The 20119-nt window shown below is 37.7% G+C and overlaps 1 protein-coding gene across 2 annotated transcripts in view; it reads left to right on the top strand.

Annotated features, from left to right (window-relative positions):
• NSUN7 (NOP2/Sun RNA methyltransferase family member 7) overlaps positions 1-20119 on the top strand; it is a 53714-nt gene that overhangs the window by 28701 nt on the left and 4894 nt on the right. For both annotated transcript variants that reach the window (XM_043572798.1, XM_043572799.1), the window contains exons 8-10: positions 3997-4140; positions 9328-9429; positions 14942-15059. In XM_043572798.1, coding sequence (XP_043428733.1) covers positions 3997-4140; positions 9328-9429; positions 14942-15059 — 364 coding nt within the window. The remainder of the gene's footprint in view (positions 1-3996; positions 4141-9327; positions 9430-14941; positions 15060-20119) is intronic.

The raw sequence follows: 20119 nt of genomic DNA, 5'->3' as shown, positions 1-20119 counted from the left end.
ATATCTGGGGCAGTCAATACACAAATAATTAAATAATGTTTAACTAATAGCTAAGAAGGGGAAGAAAATGGAATATGGAGTTGGAATACCAATTAACATAAAAAAGGTAAGACAAAAAAAGGTAAGACAAATAGAAAACAGATTAAACTTTAAAAATATATGTATTTTTATACATATATATATATAAGAGAATATATATGTATAAATATATTTTTGTTTATAAGAGAAACCCTTTATTACATAGAAGGATATAAAAAAACTTAGAAGGACAGAAAAAGATATACATTACATATACCAACAAAAGAGCTATTGACAAAGTAGATTTAAATAAGAAACATTACTAGAAATATAATTATGCTCATCAGGAAAATGAAAGAGTATGAAAGTAGTATGTGCTTAATAACATAATCTCAAAATGCATAAAGCAAAATTATCCAGAACCAGCAGAAAACATACTCTGTATATAGAAAATCCTTAAAAAAATTGTATGAAAAAACTATTAGAACTAATCAATGAATTGAAAGACACAAATATAAAAAATCAATTATTTCTATACACTAGTAATAGATAATCAAAAAGTGAAAGTAAGAAAACAGTCTTATTTATAAAAACATTAAAAACATCAAACTTCCTGATCAATGTTGTATTGTGAGTCATAGGCAATACGGTAAAAAAAGGAAGAAATAAAAGATATAAAAATTGGAAAGGAAGAAATAAAACTTTTTTATTAATAGGTTGCATAGTTATATATGGGGAAAATCCAAAATAATCTACAACTAAACTATAGATTCCACAAATGATTTTTGTAAGGTTGATAGATACAAAGTCAGCATACAAATTCAATTTCTACCTGCCAAAAATGAAAATTTGAAAATGAAGCAGGTATCTTTTATAATAGTACCAAAAACCATAACACATTTAGGAGTACATCTAATAAAAGATGTGTAAGACCTCCTCATAAAACTATAGACCATTACTGAAAGACCAAAGACCTAACCAAATCTAAGAATAAATCAGGTTCATGAACTGAAAAATTCAATGTTATAAAGATGACCTTTCTCTCCAAGTTGATCTTCATGGATTCAGTTCAAGCCACATGACACTGTAGAGTACTGAGATTTTTTTTTTTTTTCAGTAAATGGGGGTAGAAAAAATGAAACTGACCTGTACTTCACACCATCAATACAAATCTAGAGTCTCCTAGAATTTATTATAGGAGAAACACTTAATGACTGGGATTGGCAGATTTCTTAAACAGGACGCATAAAGCACTAATCATAAAAGAAAAGATTTATAAATTGGACTGTAGTAAACTTTTGAAAAATTTTAAATTTCTGTGCATTAAGATTAAGAGAGTGCAAAGGCAAACTGTAGAGAGGGAACATATAAACTAGTGAAGAGTTTTTATCCACAGTGTATAAAGAATTCTTACAAATTAACAATGAATAGACAACCTAACTGGAAAATGTGCAAGAGACATGACCAGGCATTTCACAAAAGAGGATATCCAAATGCCAAAAAAAAAAAAAAAAAAAAAAAAAAAAAAAAAAAGTGAAAGTCATCAATCCCATTACTAATCAGGGAAATGCAATTAAAATCACAACTTACCGCCACATGTCCACAGAATGATTAAAATGAAAAATATTGGCAGTACCATGTACTGGCAAGGTAAAGAGCATTGGGAAGGCTCAAACACAGCTGGTGGGACTGTAAACTTGTGCAATCACTCTAGAAAGCTAGCATTAATCATTAAATTGAATATGTACATACCAATGACCCAACATTTCACTTCCAGTTACCCTCTGAATTTTTACCGAGTTACCAAGAGAGAATAGGAACCTCTAAGTAACCAAGCAGTAGAGGAAGGAAGTTTCTTCTTTTAGAAGTATTCTAGCTAATATGAAAAAGGTATGACAGAATTAAAATAGGTGACAGAATTAAAATCGGACTATTTTGCAACCTCTTTGCTGGTGCCAGAAAGATAACTTAGTGGATAAATATGACATCACTTGTGAAGTAGTTTTGCTCCCCTCTCCACTCTCTCCACACCCCCCCACCAAAAAAAAGGAAAGAAAAAGAAAAAAAAAAGCCAGAATCTAATTAAGCTTCTAAAGATACAACTAGTAAGTTATAAGAAGCACAGAACACAGGAACATGTTAGAGTACACTCTAGGGAAGCAATTAGCAAAATCCAGACTGTAGAAAAGCTGTCCGTAGCACAAATAACCATGTTTCATTAGGGAATAAGTTGTAAAAAAAAATGGAAAGGGAACCTATCAATAAGAAGAAATTTAAAATAAGGCTTATCAACTAATTGCAATGTATGTACTTTATTAAAATCCTGATTCAAACAAATTGTAAAAAACTTTTGTCATGTGTGAGACTATGGGGAAATTTGAGCCATGATTGGATGCCATTATTTTTTAATGATGATAAGGAATTCTTATTTTTTTTAATTTGTGTGGTTATATTTTTAAAGGAGTTAGAGCTATGTGGTGAAATATTTATAGATTTAAAATAATATGGGTTGGGGTGGAAGTGGGTACAGATGTAGATGAAACAGGATTGAGCATGAATGGTTCACTGTTGAATCTCCATGATGGGTACTTGAGAATTATTATGTTTTTATGTGTGTTTTTGTATGTTTGAACTTTTCCAATCGAAAGTTAAAAATAGAAAGAAAAAAAAAGGAAAAGGCCCAGTAATTAAAAAAAAAAAAACAACAAAACAGTTTCAAAACAGACAGAATAGGAAGATGAACAGGGTGATCAGACAAGAGAAAGGGGGTGGGGGAACAATTTTAGTGATGACTCCTTAGCAGGTGAGGGGACTGGGAGTCATTGCATAAGTGGAGGGGTGGCCTGAAGATAGGGACACAGATTATTATACTCAGTGAGGGCAGACTTCCTTCCAACTAAACTAAAGTCCTTAAGGAACATTAGACTGCCTCATAAATGCTACTGAGACCCATTTTTTCTCTGAGGAAGATGGAATATAAAAGGAGATTACAATGGGAAAGGGAAATAACCAACACTGAGCATTTACTATGTGCTAGGCACCATCCTAAACTGCTTTATTTCAGTCTTCACCACAATTAGATGAGGCAGGCATTGTTATCCCATTTTATGAGTGAGAAAATGGGGGCTCAGAGAGATTAAGCCACGCAGCTAGTAAATACCGAAGTTGGGAGTCATCCTTGGGTGTCTCTGCCCCCAAAGCCCATTTCCCTCCACTATGTCATAGTATTTTAAAAGAATCTGAAGTTCAGGGCACCTAGGTGGCTCAGTCGGTTAAGCATCTGATTTTGGCTCAGGTCATGATCTCATGGTTTGAGCTCTGTTTTGGGTGAGCTCAAGCCCTGCTTCGGGCGTATATGAGCCCTGCTTTGGGTAAGCCCTGCTTCTCTCTCCCTCTCTTTCTCTGCCCCTGATGGGATTCTCTCTCTCTGCCCACCCCCCCCCCCCGCCCCTCGCTCACTTGTGCCCTCTCTCTCTCTCTCTCTCTCTCTCAAAAAAAAAAAGTAATCTGAAGTTCAGAATGAAAAATTATATTTTATGTAGGAGATATTTAAATTTCAAAATTGTTCTCTCAAGTGAAGGAGAAAGAATTCATGTGTTAACTCTGATAAGTTATCAGAGAATAGCTCTCTTTTCTGACTATATGAGATGACTTTTTGTGAGGCTGAGGATTTAAAAATGAAAAATGATAGGGGCATCTGGGTGGCTCAGTCATTTGAGTGTTTGACTTCAGCTTCGGCTCAGGTCATGATCTCATGGTTGGTGAGTCTGAGCCCTGCATCTGGCTCTCTGCTGTTGGCACCAAGCCTGCTTCGGATCCTCTGTCCCCCCGTCTTTCTGCCCCTTTCCTGCTTGCTCTGTCTTTCAAAATAAATAAACAGTAAAAAAATGAACAATGATAAATAGATCTAATTACATACTGTATTAAGGTTTTTAATGAATATTTTTGCACTAATTGTTCTGTTTTTTTCCCTCCAAGATATTGAAATACTTCATGAGGCATTTCTGAACATTGAATCAAAAGATCATAGATTGCAGAAAGTTAAAGTGATTCTGCTGCTTCCTCGCTGCTCAGGACTGGGTGTTAGTAATCCAGTGGAGTTTATATTAAATGAGCATGAAGGTACTTTAAAAATTTTTCATTTATAAATTATTGAAATTTGTTGATAAATGTCTAAAATTATTTAAAATCACTAAAATGACATATCAAATATATCTTATTAATGAATAGCTACCATGTATAGAGCACTTACAATGTGTAAAGTACTTTACATTCATTGTTTCATTGAATACTTATAGCAATCCTTTGTGATATGGGCAAGGGGGAATATTAAAATTATTTATTTATTAATATTTATTTGTTTTTGAAAGAGCACAAGCAGGGGAGGGGGAAAGAGTGGGGAGAGGGTCTGAAGCAGGCTCTGTACTGACAGGCTCACCGTAGTAGTGAGCCCTATGTGGGGCTCCGACTCACAAAGCGTGAGATCATGACCTGAGCCAAAGTCAGACGCTCAGCTGACTGAGCCACCCAGGTGCCCTAAAAATATTTAATAATAGGAATGATGTAGGTAATCAGAACACATGTTGGCCAGTATGCTCTTCTGGTATATACCAGTGCTCAAGATATAGGCATTAAAATTTATCAGCATTTTATAGATGAAAATACTGAGACTCAGAAAGATTAATTCATTTTTATAAGGTCACACAAGCTCTAGTTAGTAGCAGAGCTAGAATTCAAATTTAGATCAGCCAAACTCTACAGACTGTGCTCTAAAATGATCCTAATTAAATTATAATCACACTATTTCAAACTCAAGACTTCTATAATCCCTAGTATGTATGTTTTCTGATATTAATACTTCAGATTAAGTATTAATTCTAGAAATACTTTACTTCTTTAAGAAATTATAAAATATTAACATTACCATTTATTGAGCACTCATATATAAGGCACTGAGCTAAGCACTTTGCTTTATTTCACCAAATCCTCACAAGAACTCAATGAGTTAGTTACAGTAGTGTCCCCTTATCTGTGGGGATTTGTTGCAAGACCCCCAGTGGATGCCTGAAACCATAGATATCACTGAACCCTATGTATACTACATTTTTCCCTGTACATATGCCCCTATGATAAAGTTCAGTTTATAAATCAGGCACAGTAAGATATTAATAACAACAATAATAAAATAGAGCAGTCATAACAATATTCCGAAATGAAAGTTATGTGAATGTGGTTTCTTTTTCAAAATATCTTACTGTACTGTACTTACCCTTCTTGTGATGATGTAAGATGACAAAATGCCTACCTCCATGATGAGATAAAGCCAAGTGAGTGACGTAGGCACTATGATGTAGCCTTAAGTTCCTAGTGATCTTCTGCTGATTCGGCAGAAAAAGGATTATCTGCTTCCAGGACTGTGGTTGACCTCCAGTAACTGAAACTGCAGAAAGCAAAACCACGGATACTGTACTCTTACCTCTACATTTTGCAAGTTCAGAATCTGAGGCCCAGAGGTGTAGAAGTGTCCCAGGGCCATGTGACTAGCGTCAGAGCCCAGATTCAAACACAGCAGCTCTGACTCTGAGGCTGGCGCTCTGAGCCACTTTTTAAACCACAGTGTATGGCCGTGCATTGACTGAAATGCATTCTTACTGTAATCTGTTCCTATTGAAGGCCCTAGTTGAATGAGGTTAACTAGAATATTAGATAAGGAAGACATTTCACCAACATTCAGCAGATAGTGAATACTTGCTTTCTGTTTCTAGCAAGGTCAGGATCAAAAGTGAGAACAAAAATGGAGGGAAAGAAACTCATATTTATTGTGCACAAGTATGTCCCAGTCACTATTCTAGGTGGCACCCATCACTATCACTTAATATTCACAATAACTTTTTGAGGATAGTGTTCTTTTGTTATCGCTGTTTCACAGTGGGGGAGGGGAACAAGACTCTGAGAAATCTCACAAGTTGCTTAAATAGTAAATAGAGAAGCTGGGATTCAAATTCAGATTAGTTAGCACATTCCACAATACCGGACAGTCTGGAACTGGGTTTACACTGCACCCCGTGGAATTTTTGACTTGCTATGGAAAATGTCCTCGCAGTGAGAGTAAAACAGAATAACCAATTCAAGTGGAGAATAGTGAGCTGAGAAACTTTCTATGTTAACTGGGAAATAATCAAATAAGAAGAATTAGTAGACATAGGAAAAGAGGGGAGGGGATAGCTGCAGCTATAATAGACATAGCAGTGAAGAGAGTTAGAGCTCCCAACTGAGAAACTCTGGCCTTATTCTGGGTCATTTTGAAGTGGGAATGCAGAAAAAAATAAACCACAGGTAAAAATGAACTCGGGGTTGGGAGAGGAGCTCAAAGGGAACCACAAGAGACGAAAAGGGAGAAAGTAAAAAGTTTCCTGGGGGCACCTGGGTGGCTCAGTCCATTAAGCATCCAACTCTTGATTTTGGTTCAGGTCATGATCTCACAGTTCATGGGATGGAGCCCTGCATCGGGCTCTGTGCTAACTGTGTGGAGCCTGCTTGGGATTCTCTCTCTCCCTCTCTCTCTGCCCCTTCCCTGCTCTCACATGCACTCTTTCTCTCAAATAAACTTAAAAAAAAAATTATTTTTAAAAGTTTCCTAGGTATTAGCAATGTTCTGAAAACTTTGCTGAAGAGGCAAGAGGATAAGCCAAGAAGTCGTCTTTGGCAAACCTGGAAAAAGGAGGGTTTCCTCTGAGGAAGTAATAGCCAGAGCAAATAAGAAGCTGTTGACCTAGTGCCAAGGGTAGAAATATGACTAATAAGTTTAGTGGGGATGAATTGAAAAGACTTGGATACTAGGTGGAAGGGAAAAATCATGAATTAGTTTGAAAAACATTTTAACATTGAAAAATGTGAGAAACATTGAAGAATACATGAAATTGTTCCTTGCTAATAACTGGGAATTATTTTAAAATGGGATGAAGCAATAGCACTGCTAGGAATTTACCCAAAGAATACAGGAGGGCTGATTCGTAGGGGCACATGTGCCCCAAGTTTATAGCAGCACTTTCAACAATAGCCAAAGTTTGGGGGCACCTGGGTGGCTCAGTCGGGTAAGCGTCTGACTTTGGCTCAGGTCATGATCTCCAGGTTTGTGAGTTTGAGCCCCACATCGGGTTCTGTGCTGCCAGCTCAGAGCCTGGAGCCTGCTTTGGATTCTGTGTCTTCCTCTCTCTCCGCCCCTCCCCTGCTCACACTCTGTCTGTCTTTCTCTCAAAAATAAATAAACATTAAAAAAATTTTTTTGAAAATAGCCAAGTTATGGAAAGAGCCAAGATGTCCATTAACTGATGAATGGATAAAGAAGACGTGGCATATATATACAATGGAATACTACTTGGTGATGAAAAAGAATGAAACCTTGCCATTTGCAACAACGTGGATGGAACTGGAGGGTATTATGCTAAGTGAAACAAGCCAGTCAGAAAAAGACAGATATCATGTTTTCTCATAACAAATGTGGAATTTGAGAAACTTAACAAAAGACCATGGGGGAAGGGAAGGAAAAATAAGTTACAGAGAGGGAGGCAAACCATAAGAGACTCTTAAATATAGAAAACAAACTGAGGGTTGATGAGGGTGGGGGGTTGGGGGGCCGGGGAAAATGGGAGATGGGCATTGAGGAGGGTACTTGTTGGGATGAGCACTGGATATTGTGAGGCGAATGTGATAACCACTATGCTACAGAAACATGGATGTTGTATGTGAGTGATGAATCACAGGAATCTACTCCTGAAGCCAAGACTACACTGTATACACTGTATGTTAGCTAATGTGACAATAAATTATTAAAAAATACATACAATAAAATGGGGTGAAAGAGGTAAATTGATGTGGTTTTATAGTATAATAATGTATAAATAGTCCTTTTAAAAGTGGTGAAGAGGGGCGCCTGGGTGGCGCCGTCGGTTAAGCGTCCGACTTCAGCCAGGTCACGATCTCGCGGTCCATGAGTTCGAGCCCCGCGTCAGGCTCTGGGCTGATGGCTCGGAGCCTGGAGCCTGTTTCCGATTCTGTGTCTCCCTCTCTCTCTGCCCCTCCCCCGTTCATGCTCTGTCTCTCTCTGTCCCCCCAAAAATAAATAAAAACGTTGAAAAAAAATTAAAAAAAAATGGTGAAGAGAGAGAGAAAAATGTGAAGTGTAAAAATAAATTGGGAAGAAATGGAGTTTAATTAACCTTTACTGATATTACTAGAATGGGGAACAGCCAAATATATGGCATAAATAATTGGCTCTCCTACTCCAGGGACTTACTGAGAGGCAGAATAAAGAGAAGTTAAAAGTTTGGACTCTGGTCAGATTTCTGAGCTAAAATATGGCTCTTCACCTAGTAGCTATATGACCTCAGATAAGTGGTTTAATGTATGGTTGAACAGTTTTCTTAATGTTAAAAGGGATAATAATGTTTCAGGGGGTTGACAAATAAAATACTGTATACAAAGTAGTATTCAATACATCCTAGTTAATATTATAAGAAGTATGTTTTGAAAATTTTTTAAGTTACTTTAAGAGCTTCTTGATCTGTTTCTTAATCTATGTAGACTAGATTTACTTCTCTGAATTCTTTCCTTCCAAAATTTCTTTCGGTAAGTTAATGTTTTTAACTGTATCCTTTTGTGTTCTTTCCGTCTCAGCTCTGATTATAGCTCATCAGTTTCTGCCTTGGAAATAAATCTTTTTTCTTTTCCTCTATTAGGCTCCACACTTACAGCATTCTCGCTTCTGTGCCTAAATGACAGAACCTAATCTAAGTTAGCTTGTAGGATGACTATCTCAGAAGAACTTAAAGAAGAAAGAAAAACAATACTAAAACCAAACTAAACAAAATTACCCTTATTTCGTTTTTTAATTTTGACTCAGCATTTTTATAATGCTCTTTATTTAGTTTTAATAAATATTATTAATATTTATTAAATATTAATATTAAATATTTATTAATATATTAATATTATTAATAGGGAAAATGGTTGGGGCGCCTGGGTGGCTCAGTTGGTTAACTATCTAACTTCGGCTTAGGTCATGATCTCCCTGTTCATGAGTTCAGGCCCCACGTCCAGCTCTGTGCTGACAGCTCAGAGCCTGGAACCTGCTTCAGATTCTGTGGTTCCCTCTCTCTTTTCCCTTCCCCTTACACTCTGTCTCTCTCAAAAATAAACGAACATTTAAAGAAAATAGGGGAAATGATTGAAAAATTAAACAATGTGATTATAGCAATATATGAAAAACACCTAATAGTGATATATTTAAAAGTATTTCTTTGCTTTTAGATACAGGTTTACTTAAAGATTTCTCTCAAGGAGGTACATCAGAAGATAAACTTCACATTCTTGTTCAACAGCAATATGAACAGCTAACACATGCAATGAAATGTAAGTTTATTATCAGTTCAATCTTAAAATACATTGTAAATCTTAGAAACATTAATACTTCATTTATCTATTATAATCAGGCAATGAAGTGTGAGCCATAAGTGACTTTTCCAGAACACTCAGCCTTAGCACCTTCCAATATCAAAGTATTTATTTTTACCAATTCAACCTGTCTTTTATTATTTTTTTAAATGTTTTTATTTATTTTTGAGACAGAGAGACAGAGCATGAGCAGGGGTGGGGCAGAGAGAGAGGGAGACACAGAATCCGAAGCAGGCTCCAGGCTCCAAGCTGTCAGCACAGAGCCTGACACGGGGCTCAAACTCACAGACTGTGAGATCATGACCTGAGCCGAAGTCAGATGGTCAACCGACTGAGCCACCCAGGCGCCCCTCAACCTGTCTTTTAAAAATAGATGTTGTACTATCATTTGTAGCATAAGTTAGCAAGGACAGTTGCTTAATGCTGGAGTAAAATAGTTATGTATATCCATGATAGAACAGTTTTATTTTCTCTGTTTCTTTTCTTTGGCTTCTTATTTGATGTAATTTTTCTGTTGTCATTGTGCCTGGCCATATTCTACAATCCAAATTTTAATCAAACTCTTAAGTCTCTTAGTGTTAAATAGAGATTAATAGAGAAGTACAATTATAAATAAAGCCTGAGTAAGTTGAAGTCTGAGTAAATGAGGTCTTTAGGTATTTATTTTATTGTTTCAATCACTCCATTTAGATTTGAGTACCATTTAGATTTTGAGGAGCATTGCCCTCAAATGGATATGGATGTGGAAAATGGAGAAGTCTCTGAGAAATTACATAAACTATTATTAATTCAGTGCATGTTTATCAAGTGCCTACTCTGGGTCAGGCATTATGTTGGATGTTAGGGATATGAGTGTGAATAAATCCTGATCTCCAAAGGCTCAAAGATAAGTATACAGATATAGATAATTCAGTAAATAAAGATATAACATAATGAGGTAGAAATAAGGCAAATGGTAAGCACAGAGCAGGTCTGCTTTTTTAGTTGATGCTCTAATAAACATTAATTTAAACATGATAATATGTAGGGGCGCCTGGGTGGCTCAGTTGGTTGGGTGACCAACTTTAGCTCAGGTCGTGATCTTGTGGTCCGTGAGTTCGAGCCCTGTGTCAGGCTCTGTGATAATATGATAATACGTGTGTGTGTGTATATATATATATATATATATATACACACATATATATATACACACATATATATATATGATAATATGAAATAAGTTAGTTGGAAGATTAGAAAGTTGGTAAATAATTTTTTGAATTTTTTGATGCTTTCTCAACTTTGTTTAAAATTACAGTATCATCACCTACAACTATCCTCCATCCCTGCTTTTTCTCTACACTGTTTCTCTACACCTAAAGATACTACATGATTTTCCTATGTATCTGTGTCTTATCATATCAATAAAACATGGCGAAGAATCTCCCCAAGGCCAGAGATTTTTGTCTATGTATCTTAGATGCTAGAATAGTGCTTAGCTTATAGTAGGTGCTTGATATGGGTGAATAAACGGGTGAATTGCAGGTAGTAGTATTATCTCACAGATGAAAAATCTGAGAGTTTTAAGTAATTTTCCCAGCATCATATAGCAGTAAGTAACATAATTGGGATTCACATCTAAGTCTGTTTCTACAGTCCTTTTAACTAGTTATGTGATATGACTTGTGGGAGAATGGCTGAAGTATCAAGCTCATGGTAATCTGCACTATTTTTGTTTGTGTTTGTAACTAGGTCAGTCACGTTGATTGTATTTTCAATTTCCAAACAGATCAATGAAACCAGGAACTGGTTCTTTGAAAAAAATTAATAAAATTGATACACCCCTAGCCAAACTTATCAAGAAAAAAAGAGAAAGCACCCAAATAAACAAAATCACAAGTAAGACAGGAGAAGTAACAACCAACACCACAGAAATAATAAGAGAATATTATGAAAACTATATGCCAACAAATTGGACAATCTGGAAGAAATCAATAAATTCCTAGAAACATATAAACTACCAAAACTGACACAGGAAGAAATAGAAAACTTGAATGGACCAATAACCAGCAAAGAAATTGAATCAATAATCAAAAATCTCCCAATAAACAAAGTCCATGGCCAGCTGGCTCCATAGGAGGAATTCTACCAAACATTTAAAAAAGAGTTAATATATATTCTTCTCAAACTGCTCAAAAAAATAGAAATTGAAGGAAAACTTCCAAACCTTTTGTATGAGGCCAGCATTACCCTGATTCCAAAACCAGATAAAGGCTCCACTAAAAAAGAGAACTACAGGGCTACCCAAGTGGCTCAGTCAGTTAAGTGTCCAACTTCGGCTCAAGTCATGATCCTGCAGTTCGTGGGTTTGGGCCCCTCATCAGGTTCTGTGCTGACAGTTCAGAGCCTGGAGACTGCTTTGGATTCTGTGTCTCCCTTTCTCTAGGCCCCTCCTGTGCTTGTGCTCTGTCTCTCTCAAAAATAAATAAATGTTAAAAAAATAAAGAGAACTACAGGCCAATATCCCTGATGAATATGGATACCTACCTAAATTGTCAACAAAATGCTAGTGAATCAAATTCAACACTACATTAAAAGAATCATTCACCACGGTGAAGAGGGATTTACTCCTGGGCTGCAAGGGTGGTTTAACATTGGCAAATCAATCAACATGATATACTACATTAAGGATAAGAACCATATGATCCTCTCAATAGATGCAGAAAAAGCATTTGACAAAATACAACATTATTCATGATAAAAGCCTTCAATAAGTAGATTTAGAGGGAACATACCTCAACAGAATAAAGGCCACATATATAAAACCCACAACTAGTATCATCCTTAATGGGGAAAGACAGAGCTTTTCCTCTATGGTCAGGAACAAGACAAGGATGTCTACTCTCACCACTGCCATTTAACATAGTACTAGAAGTCCTAGCCTTAGCAATCAGACAACAAAAAGAAGTAAAAAGGCATGTAAATCAGCAAGAAAGAAGTCAAACTTGCACTATTTGCAGATGACATGATAGTCTATATAGAAGACCCAAAAGACTCACCAAAAAATTACTAGAACTGATACATGAATTCACTAAAGTTTCAGGATACAAAACAAATGTACAGAATTCAGGATACAAAACAAATGTACAGAATTCTGTTCCATTTCTAAACACCAATAATGAACAGCAGAAAGAGAAATTAAGGAATTGATTAAGGAATTGCACCAAAAGCCATAAAATACCTGGGAATAAACCTATCCAAAGATGTAAAATATATATACTCTGAAAACTATAAAACACTGATGAAAGAAATTGAAGATGACACAAAGAAATGGAAAAACAATCCATGCTCATGGATTAGAAGAACAAATATTGTTAAAATGTCTATGATACCCAAAGCAAGTTACACATGTAATGCAATCCTTATCAAAATACCACCAGAAGTTTTCACAGAGCTAGAACAAAGAATCCTAAAATTTATTTGGAACCACAAAAGACCCCGAATAGCCAAAGCAATCTTGAAAAAGCAAAGCAAAGCAAAGCAAAGCTGGAGACAGCAAAAATTCTGGACTTCAAGCTATATTATATTCAAGCTGTAGTAATCAAAACAGTATGGTACTGGCACAAAAATAGACACATAGATCAATAGAATAGAAAACCCAGAAGTTGACCATGATAGGTCAACTAAACTTCAACAAAGCAGGAAAGAATAGCCAATGGGAAAAAGACAGTCTCTTCAACAAATGGTGTTGAGAAAACTAGACAGCAACATGCAAAAAATGAAACTGGGCCACTTTCTTACACCACACATAAAAATAAATTGAAAATGGATGGAAGATGTAAATGTGAGACAGGAAACCATCAAAATCCTATTGGAGAACACAGGCAGTAACCTCTTTGACTTCAGACATAGCAACTTCTTATTAGATAGGTCGCCTGAGGCAAGGGACACAAACGCAAAAATAAACTATTGGTACTTCATCAAGATAAAAAAGCTTCTGCACAGGAAAGGAAACCATCAACAAAACTAAAAGACAGCTTTCAGAATGGGAGAAGATATTTGCAAATGACATATCTAATAAAGGGTTAGTATCCAAAATCTATGAAGAACTTATCAAAATCAACACCCAAAAACCAAATAATATAGTTAAGAAATGGGTAAAAAAGGACACGAACAGACAGTTTTCCAAAGAAGATATCCAGATGGCTAACAGACACATGAAAAGATGCTCAACATCCCCACTATCAAGGAAATACAAATATGTCTAAATACTAAATCATTTAGTCAGAATGGCTAAAATGAACAACACAGGAAACAACAGGTGTTGGTGAGGATGTGGAGAAAGGGGAACCCTCTTGCACTGTTGGTAGAAATGCAAAGTGGTGCAGCCACTGTGGAAAACAGTATGGAGTTTCCTTGAAAAGTTAAAAATAGGGGCGCCTGGGTGGCACAGTCGGTTAAGTGTCCGACTTTAGCTCAGGTCACGCTCTCGCAGTCCGTGAGTTCGAGCCCCAAGTCGGGCTCTGGGCTGATGCCTCAAAGCCTGGAGCCTGTTTCCGATTCTGTGTCTCCCCCTCTCTCTGCCCCTCCCCTGTTCATGCTCTGTCTCTCTCTGTCTCAAAAATAAATAAATGTTAAAAAAAAAATTAAAAAAAAAAGAAAAGTTAAAAATAGAACTACCCTATGATCCAGCCACTACACTATTTACCCAAAAGATACAAAAATACTGATTTGAAGGAATACGTGCACCCTGATGTTTATAGCAGCATTACCAACTATAGATAAACTATGGAAAGAGCCCAAATGTCCATTGACTGATGAATGGATAAAGAAGATGTGTCATCTATATCTGTATCATCCATATCTATACATACACAATGGCATATTACTCAGCCATAAAAAATGAAGTCTTGCCATTTGCAATGATGTGGATGGAGCTAGAGAGTATAATGCTAAGTGAAATAAGTCAGTCAAAGAAAGACAAATACCATATGATTTCACTCATGTTGAATTTAAGAAGCAAAACAAATGAATGGGGGGTGGGGTGGGAAGAGAGAGACAAACCATAAAACAGATTCTTCGTTATAGAGAACAAACTGATGGTTACTGGAGGGGAGGTGGGCAGGGGAATAGGATAAATGGGTGAGGGGGATTAAGGAATGCACTTATGGTGAGCACTGAGTATTATATGTAAGTGATGAATCACTAAATTCTTCACCTGAAACTATTACACTGGAATTTATATAAAAACTTGAGAGAAAAAGAAAAAAAATTTCAATTTCCATACAATTCAGTTAGATTTACTTTACTTATTGGCCACAGACTATGTTACTAATACATGTTTTGAAGAGGGGAATAATGCAAGCATCTATGGAAATCATTCCCATCAAAACCATGTGGTATTAGTATCAAATAGATGTTTGGAAACATAAGTCTGTTTAGGATTGTTAATGGGGCCATTATTATTAATTACTACCTTCTTTGCATATAGTTACTAAAGCTCAAGCAGTTGTTTATTGCACGTGTTCAGTTTATCCAGAAGAAAATGAAGGTGTTGTTAAGAAAGCACTGGAATTTCAAGACCATGGGATTAAGGTACAACCTTATAGGTAAGAAAGGAAAGGATTGCTCTGAACTCAAATATTCTGAGCATGAATGATTATGATTTTTAAGTTATTTAAAGACGTTCCACATCCTTCTTGTTATACTTTAACATGACCAAACAACCTAATTTCTTACAACTATAACAGATTCTGTAGTCTTTATGATGGATTGGCATGAGCATTCTCTTGTACTACTAAAAATTCTTTTCGTTGTTATCGTTGGTAAAGCTAAATGCATTTTGGCTTTGAGTTGATTGATTTCTGGATAAACTGGGCCTGAACTTTATATCCCGACTTATACATTTATGCCTCAGTGCAGTACAAGAAAAGTATATAAAATAAACTTAGAAAGGAGACAGAGGGGCGCCTGGGTGGCTCAGTTGGTTAAGTGTCTGTCTCTTGATACTGGTTCAGGTCATGATCTTGTGGTCGTGGACTCATGGTCGTGAGATCGAGGCCTGCATAATCTGCACTGAACATGAAGTCTGCCTGGGATTCTCTCTCTCTCCCCCTCTCTCTGTTCCTCTTTCGCTTGCACACACACACACCCTCTGTCAAAATAAGTTTAACAACTTCAAAAAAAAGAAAGGAAAAGCAAAATTATTGAATTGGATGTTTATTACCTGAAAACACATTTCTAAGCTCCTTGTAGCCTTTGTCCCTCACAAGGACTGAGGTAAAAATAGCCTAAACAATTCAGGTAGTTTCTGGGTAAAATGCTGCAATAAAATAGAGGGAGAGAGGATAAGCAATAATATTCCATCTAAACTGTGGGCATCAAAATAAGGAATAGATCTAAAAATATATGACACCTTGGGGCACCTGGGTGGCTCAGTTGTTTAAGGGTCCAACTCTTGGTTTTGGCTCAGGTCATGATGTCATGGTTGGTGACATTGAGACCCATGTTGGGTTCTGTGGAGCCTGCTTGGGATTCTCTGTCTCTCTCTCTCTTTCTCTCTCTTTCTCCCTGTCTTTCTGCCCCTTCCCTCTCTATCTCTCTCTCCCCCTCAAAATAAATAAATAAATAAACTTAAAAAAATAAAAGGGGGCGCCTGGGTGGCTCAGTCGGTTGAGCGACTGACTTTGGCTCAGGTCATGATTTCACAGCTCGTGAGTTCGAGCCCTGCATCAGGCTCTGTGCTGACAGCTCAGAGCCTGGAGCCTGCTTCGGATTCTGTGTCTCCCTCTCTCTGCCCGTCCCCCACTCACACTCTGTCTCTCTCAAAAAATAAACATTAAAAAAAAAAAAAGATGTCCAGTACTATGTTGAATAAAAGTGGTGAGAGTGACATTCTTGTCCTCTTTCTGACCTTAGGGTTAAGGCTCTCAGTTCCCCATTGAGGATGACATTAGCTATGGGTTTTTCATATATGGCCTTTATTATGTTGAGGTGTTTTCCCTTTAAATCTTTGTTGAGGGTTTTTATCATGCATGGATATTGTACTTTGTCAAATGCTTTTTCTGCATCTGTTGAAATGATCTTATGGTTCTTATCCTTTTTCTTATTGATGTAATGTATTATGTTGATTATTTGTAAATAGTGAACCACCCTGGCAACCAAGGAATAAATCCCACTTCATTGCGGTGAATGATATTTTAAATGTATTGTTGGATTCAGTTTGCTAGTATTTTGTTGAGAATTTTTGCATCTATGTTCCTTAGAGATTAGCTCCTTTAAGTTTGTTATTAACTGTTTTATGTATTTGGGTGCTTTCACGTTGGGTGCATAATGTTTACAATTGTTGTATCTTCTTGTTGGATTGCCCCATTATTATATGGTGTCCTTCTTTGCCTCTTGTTATAGTCTTTGTTTTAAAGTCAATTTTGTCTGATAAAAGTATTGCTACTCTGGCTTTCTTTTTTTAATTAATTTATTTTGAGAGACAGAGACAGAGACAGAAACAGAGTGAGTGGGAGACAGAGAATCCCAGGCAAACTTTTTGCTGCCAGTGCAGATTCTGATATGGGGCTCAAACCCACGAACCATGAGATCATGAGCTGTGCCGAAACCAAGAGTCTGATGCTTACTTAACTGCTTAACCAACTGAGCCACCCAGGTGCCCCGCCCCTCTGGCTTTCTTTTGACATCTGTTTGCACCATAAATGTTTTTCTATCCCCTCACTTTCAATCTGCAGGTGTCTTTAGGTCTGAAATTGGTCTGTTGTAGGCAGCATATAGATGGGTCTGGTTTTTTATCCATTCTATCACCCTATGTCTTGTGATTGGAACGTTTTTTACATTCAAAGTAATTATTGATACATATGTCTTTACTGCCATTGTATTACTTGTTTTGTGGTTGTTTCTGAAGATTTTCTTGTTCTTGTCATTCTTTCATGGATTGCTCGTCTTCTTTAGTGATAATTTGGATTTCTATCTCTTTATTCTTTACCTATTAGTGGTTTTTGATACTGTTAGGTTTGTGTATAAGATCTTCTGCATGTAGCAGTCTACAGTAGGTTGATGGTTGTTTCAGTTTGAACCCTTTCTTTACTCCTGTCTTCCCCATGTTTCAGGTTTATGGCATTATACTTTACATCCTTCTATTTTGTGAGTTCCTTCACTGATTTTTTAAAGAAGTATTCATTTTTGCTGCTTGGTGTTCCCTACCTTCATACTGTCATTATTGGCCTTTCCTTTCCATTCCAAGAGTCCTCTTTAATATTTCTTGCAGGACTGGTTTAATTGTCACAGACTCCTTTAGTTTTTGTTTGGGAAACTGTATCTCTCCTTTGGTTCTGAATTGCAGCCTTGCTGGATAGAGTATTCTTGGCTGCAGGTTTTTCCCATTCAGCACTCTGAGTATATCATGCCATTCCTTTCTGGCTTGGCAAGTTTCTGCAGAAAAAGCCATTAATAGCCTTACAGGGTTTCCTTTGTATGAAATTGTCTTGTCTTGCTGCTTTTAATCTTGTTTTATCACTATATTTTACCATTTTAATTACAGTGTGTTGGTGGAGTGCCTGGCTGGCTCAGTCAGTAGAGCATGCAACTCTTGATCTTGGGGTTGTAAGTTTGAGCCCTATGTTGGGTGTAGAGCCTACTTAAAACAATATTAATAGTAAACAACAGTATGCCTTGGTGTGATCCAGTGAGTATCCTTATGATCATTGCTTTAAATTCTCCATCAGGCTTGTTACTCTGTTTCACTTACATCTCCAGCTGTCACCTTCTCTTGTTCTTTCATTTGGGACAGATTCCTCTGTCTTCTCATTTTGTCTAAGTCTCTGTGTCTATTTCTCTGTGTTAGGAAAGTTAGCTACGTCTCCTGTTCTTGAGGGTAATAGCTTTATGAAGAAGAGGTCCTATAATGCCCTGCAGTGTAGGGTCCCCTTTTCCCCAGGGCCTGGCACTTCTGGGAGTGTCTCCAATGTGTTGTGTGTGCTCTGCTGTTGTATCCTGACTGCTTTATCCATCAGGCCAGTTATCTGCAGAGACTCTCTGTGCCTGTTGTGGGCAGTGTTTGGTTCCTGGCCTGAATATGGTGCATTTTAATTACGTGTGCTCTGATCTGCTTGGGAAATGAGACATATCTCCACTGTCACCAGAATTGAGGCCTCACCAAAACACCTGGGTCAGGAGATGCGGTGTCAGTAGGGGTTTGGGCCAGTCTTCTAGAGGAGGGGGCCTACCACACTGAGACTGAGGCGAGCATGACTGGAAAGGGCAGTTCTTCCAGATGGCAAGGGGGCAGGGCTTGGTTTAAGCAAGTCAAGTAGCAAGTGTCCAGTGTTGGTGCCGTACTGGTACCTGCAGGTGGCCCTGTGCTTATGTTGAGGGGCTGCGGAGGGAAATGACACTGGCCAATGTCTTTGTTCCTGGAGGGGTCTCTCCATTGAATGCTGCCTATCCGGGACAGGCTCCAAGATGAGCAAATAACCTCCTCGCTCTGTGGCCCAGGCACTCTTCAGATTGCTGTTTTTGCCTGCTTTCTCTCCAAGAGCAGCCCCAGTGTCCTCCATGCCCTCCTTTAAAACTCCTCTAAAACTCCAGGCTCTAAGCCTTGCTGGTTAAAAGAACTCACAAAATTTAGGCCCTTTCACTTTCCAAGTCCACTGCTATGGGGATTTGTCTCTCCTGTACATTTCTGTGTGCTAGTTTGTCCCTCACCCTTCTCTGAGATTACAGCTCCCAACCCACTGCAGCACCATGATCCATTTCTCTCCCAAGCCAAATCTCTGCACTTCCTACTTCGTAGCCTCTTCTCTACCTTTGGTTGTGGAGTTTGTTCTGCCAGTTTTCAGATTGATTTCTGGAGTATTTAGGATGATTTGATAGGTATCTAATTGTATTTGTGGGACAAGGCAAGCCTAGGGGCCTCCTATTCCACTACCATCTTCCAAGAACCCCTATAGACCTGTATTTAAAGGGCTCATGTGATTAGGTCAGGTCCATCCTGATAACATGCATAGCTTAAGGTTAAGAGACCTGAATTACATCTGCAAAATTCCTTTTGCCATGTGTCTTGTTTTCCTAGGCTCCCACAACAAACTCTCCCAAACTTGGTGACTTATAGCAAAAGAAATTTATTCTCTCACAGTTCTGGAGACCGGAAGTCCGAATGAATGTCAGGTGTTGGCAGGGTTGGTTGGCTTCTGGGGCCTCTGAGGAAGAATCTGTTTTATGCCTCTCCCAGCTTCTGGTGTTCACTAGCAATCTTTAGTGCCCTTGGCCTGTAGCTGTGTCATTCTAACCTCTGTCTCTGTCTTCACATGGCCCTCTTCCCCTGTGTGTCTCTGTATCCTCTCTCCTTATAGGGACACCAATATTGGACTTAGGGTCTACTCTACTCCAGTATTACCTCCTCTTAAATATCTGCAAAGACGCTATTTCCAAATAAGGGCACATTCTGGGTTTTGAGTGGACACAAATTTTGGGGAGGACACAATTCAGCCCCCAACGGTCCACTGTGCCCCCCCCAATTGATGTCTGTCTCATGTGTGAAATACATTCAACTCACCCCAATATCCTCAAGTCCTCACCCATTCCAGGATCAATTCTAAATCCAAAATCTCACCTAAATATCATCAACTGCATAAATCCCAAATGTCATCATCTAAGTCAGGTA

This window comes from Prionailurus bengalensis, chromosome B1 (assembly GCF_016509475.1).
Source record: "Prionailurus bengalensis isolate Pbe53 chromosome B1, Fcat_Pben_1.1_paternal_pri, whole genome shotgun sequence".
Classification (NCBI taxonomy): Eukaryota; Metazoa; Chordata; class Mammalia; order Carnivora; family Felidae; genus Prionailurus; species Prionailurus bengalensis.
The sequence above is the reverse complement of the archived record's forward strand: the minus strand, read 5'-3'. Positions and strand labels throughout refer to the sequence as shown.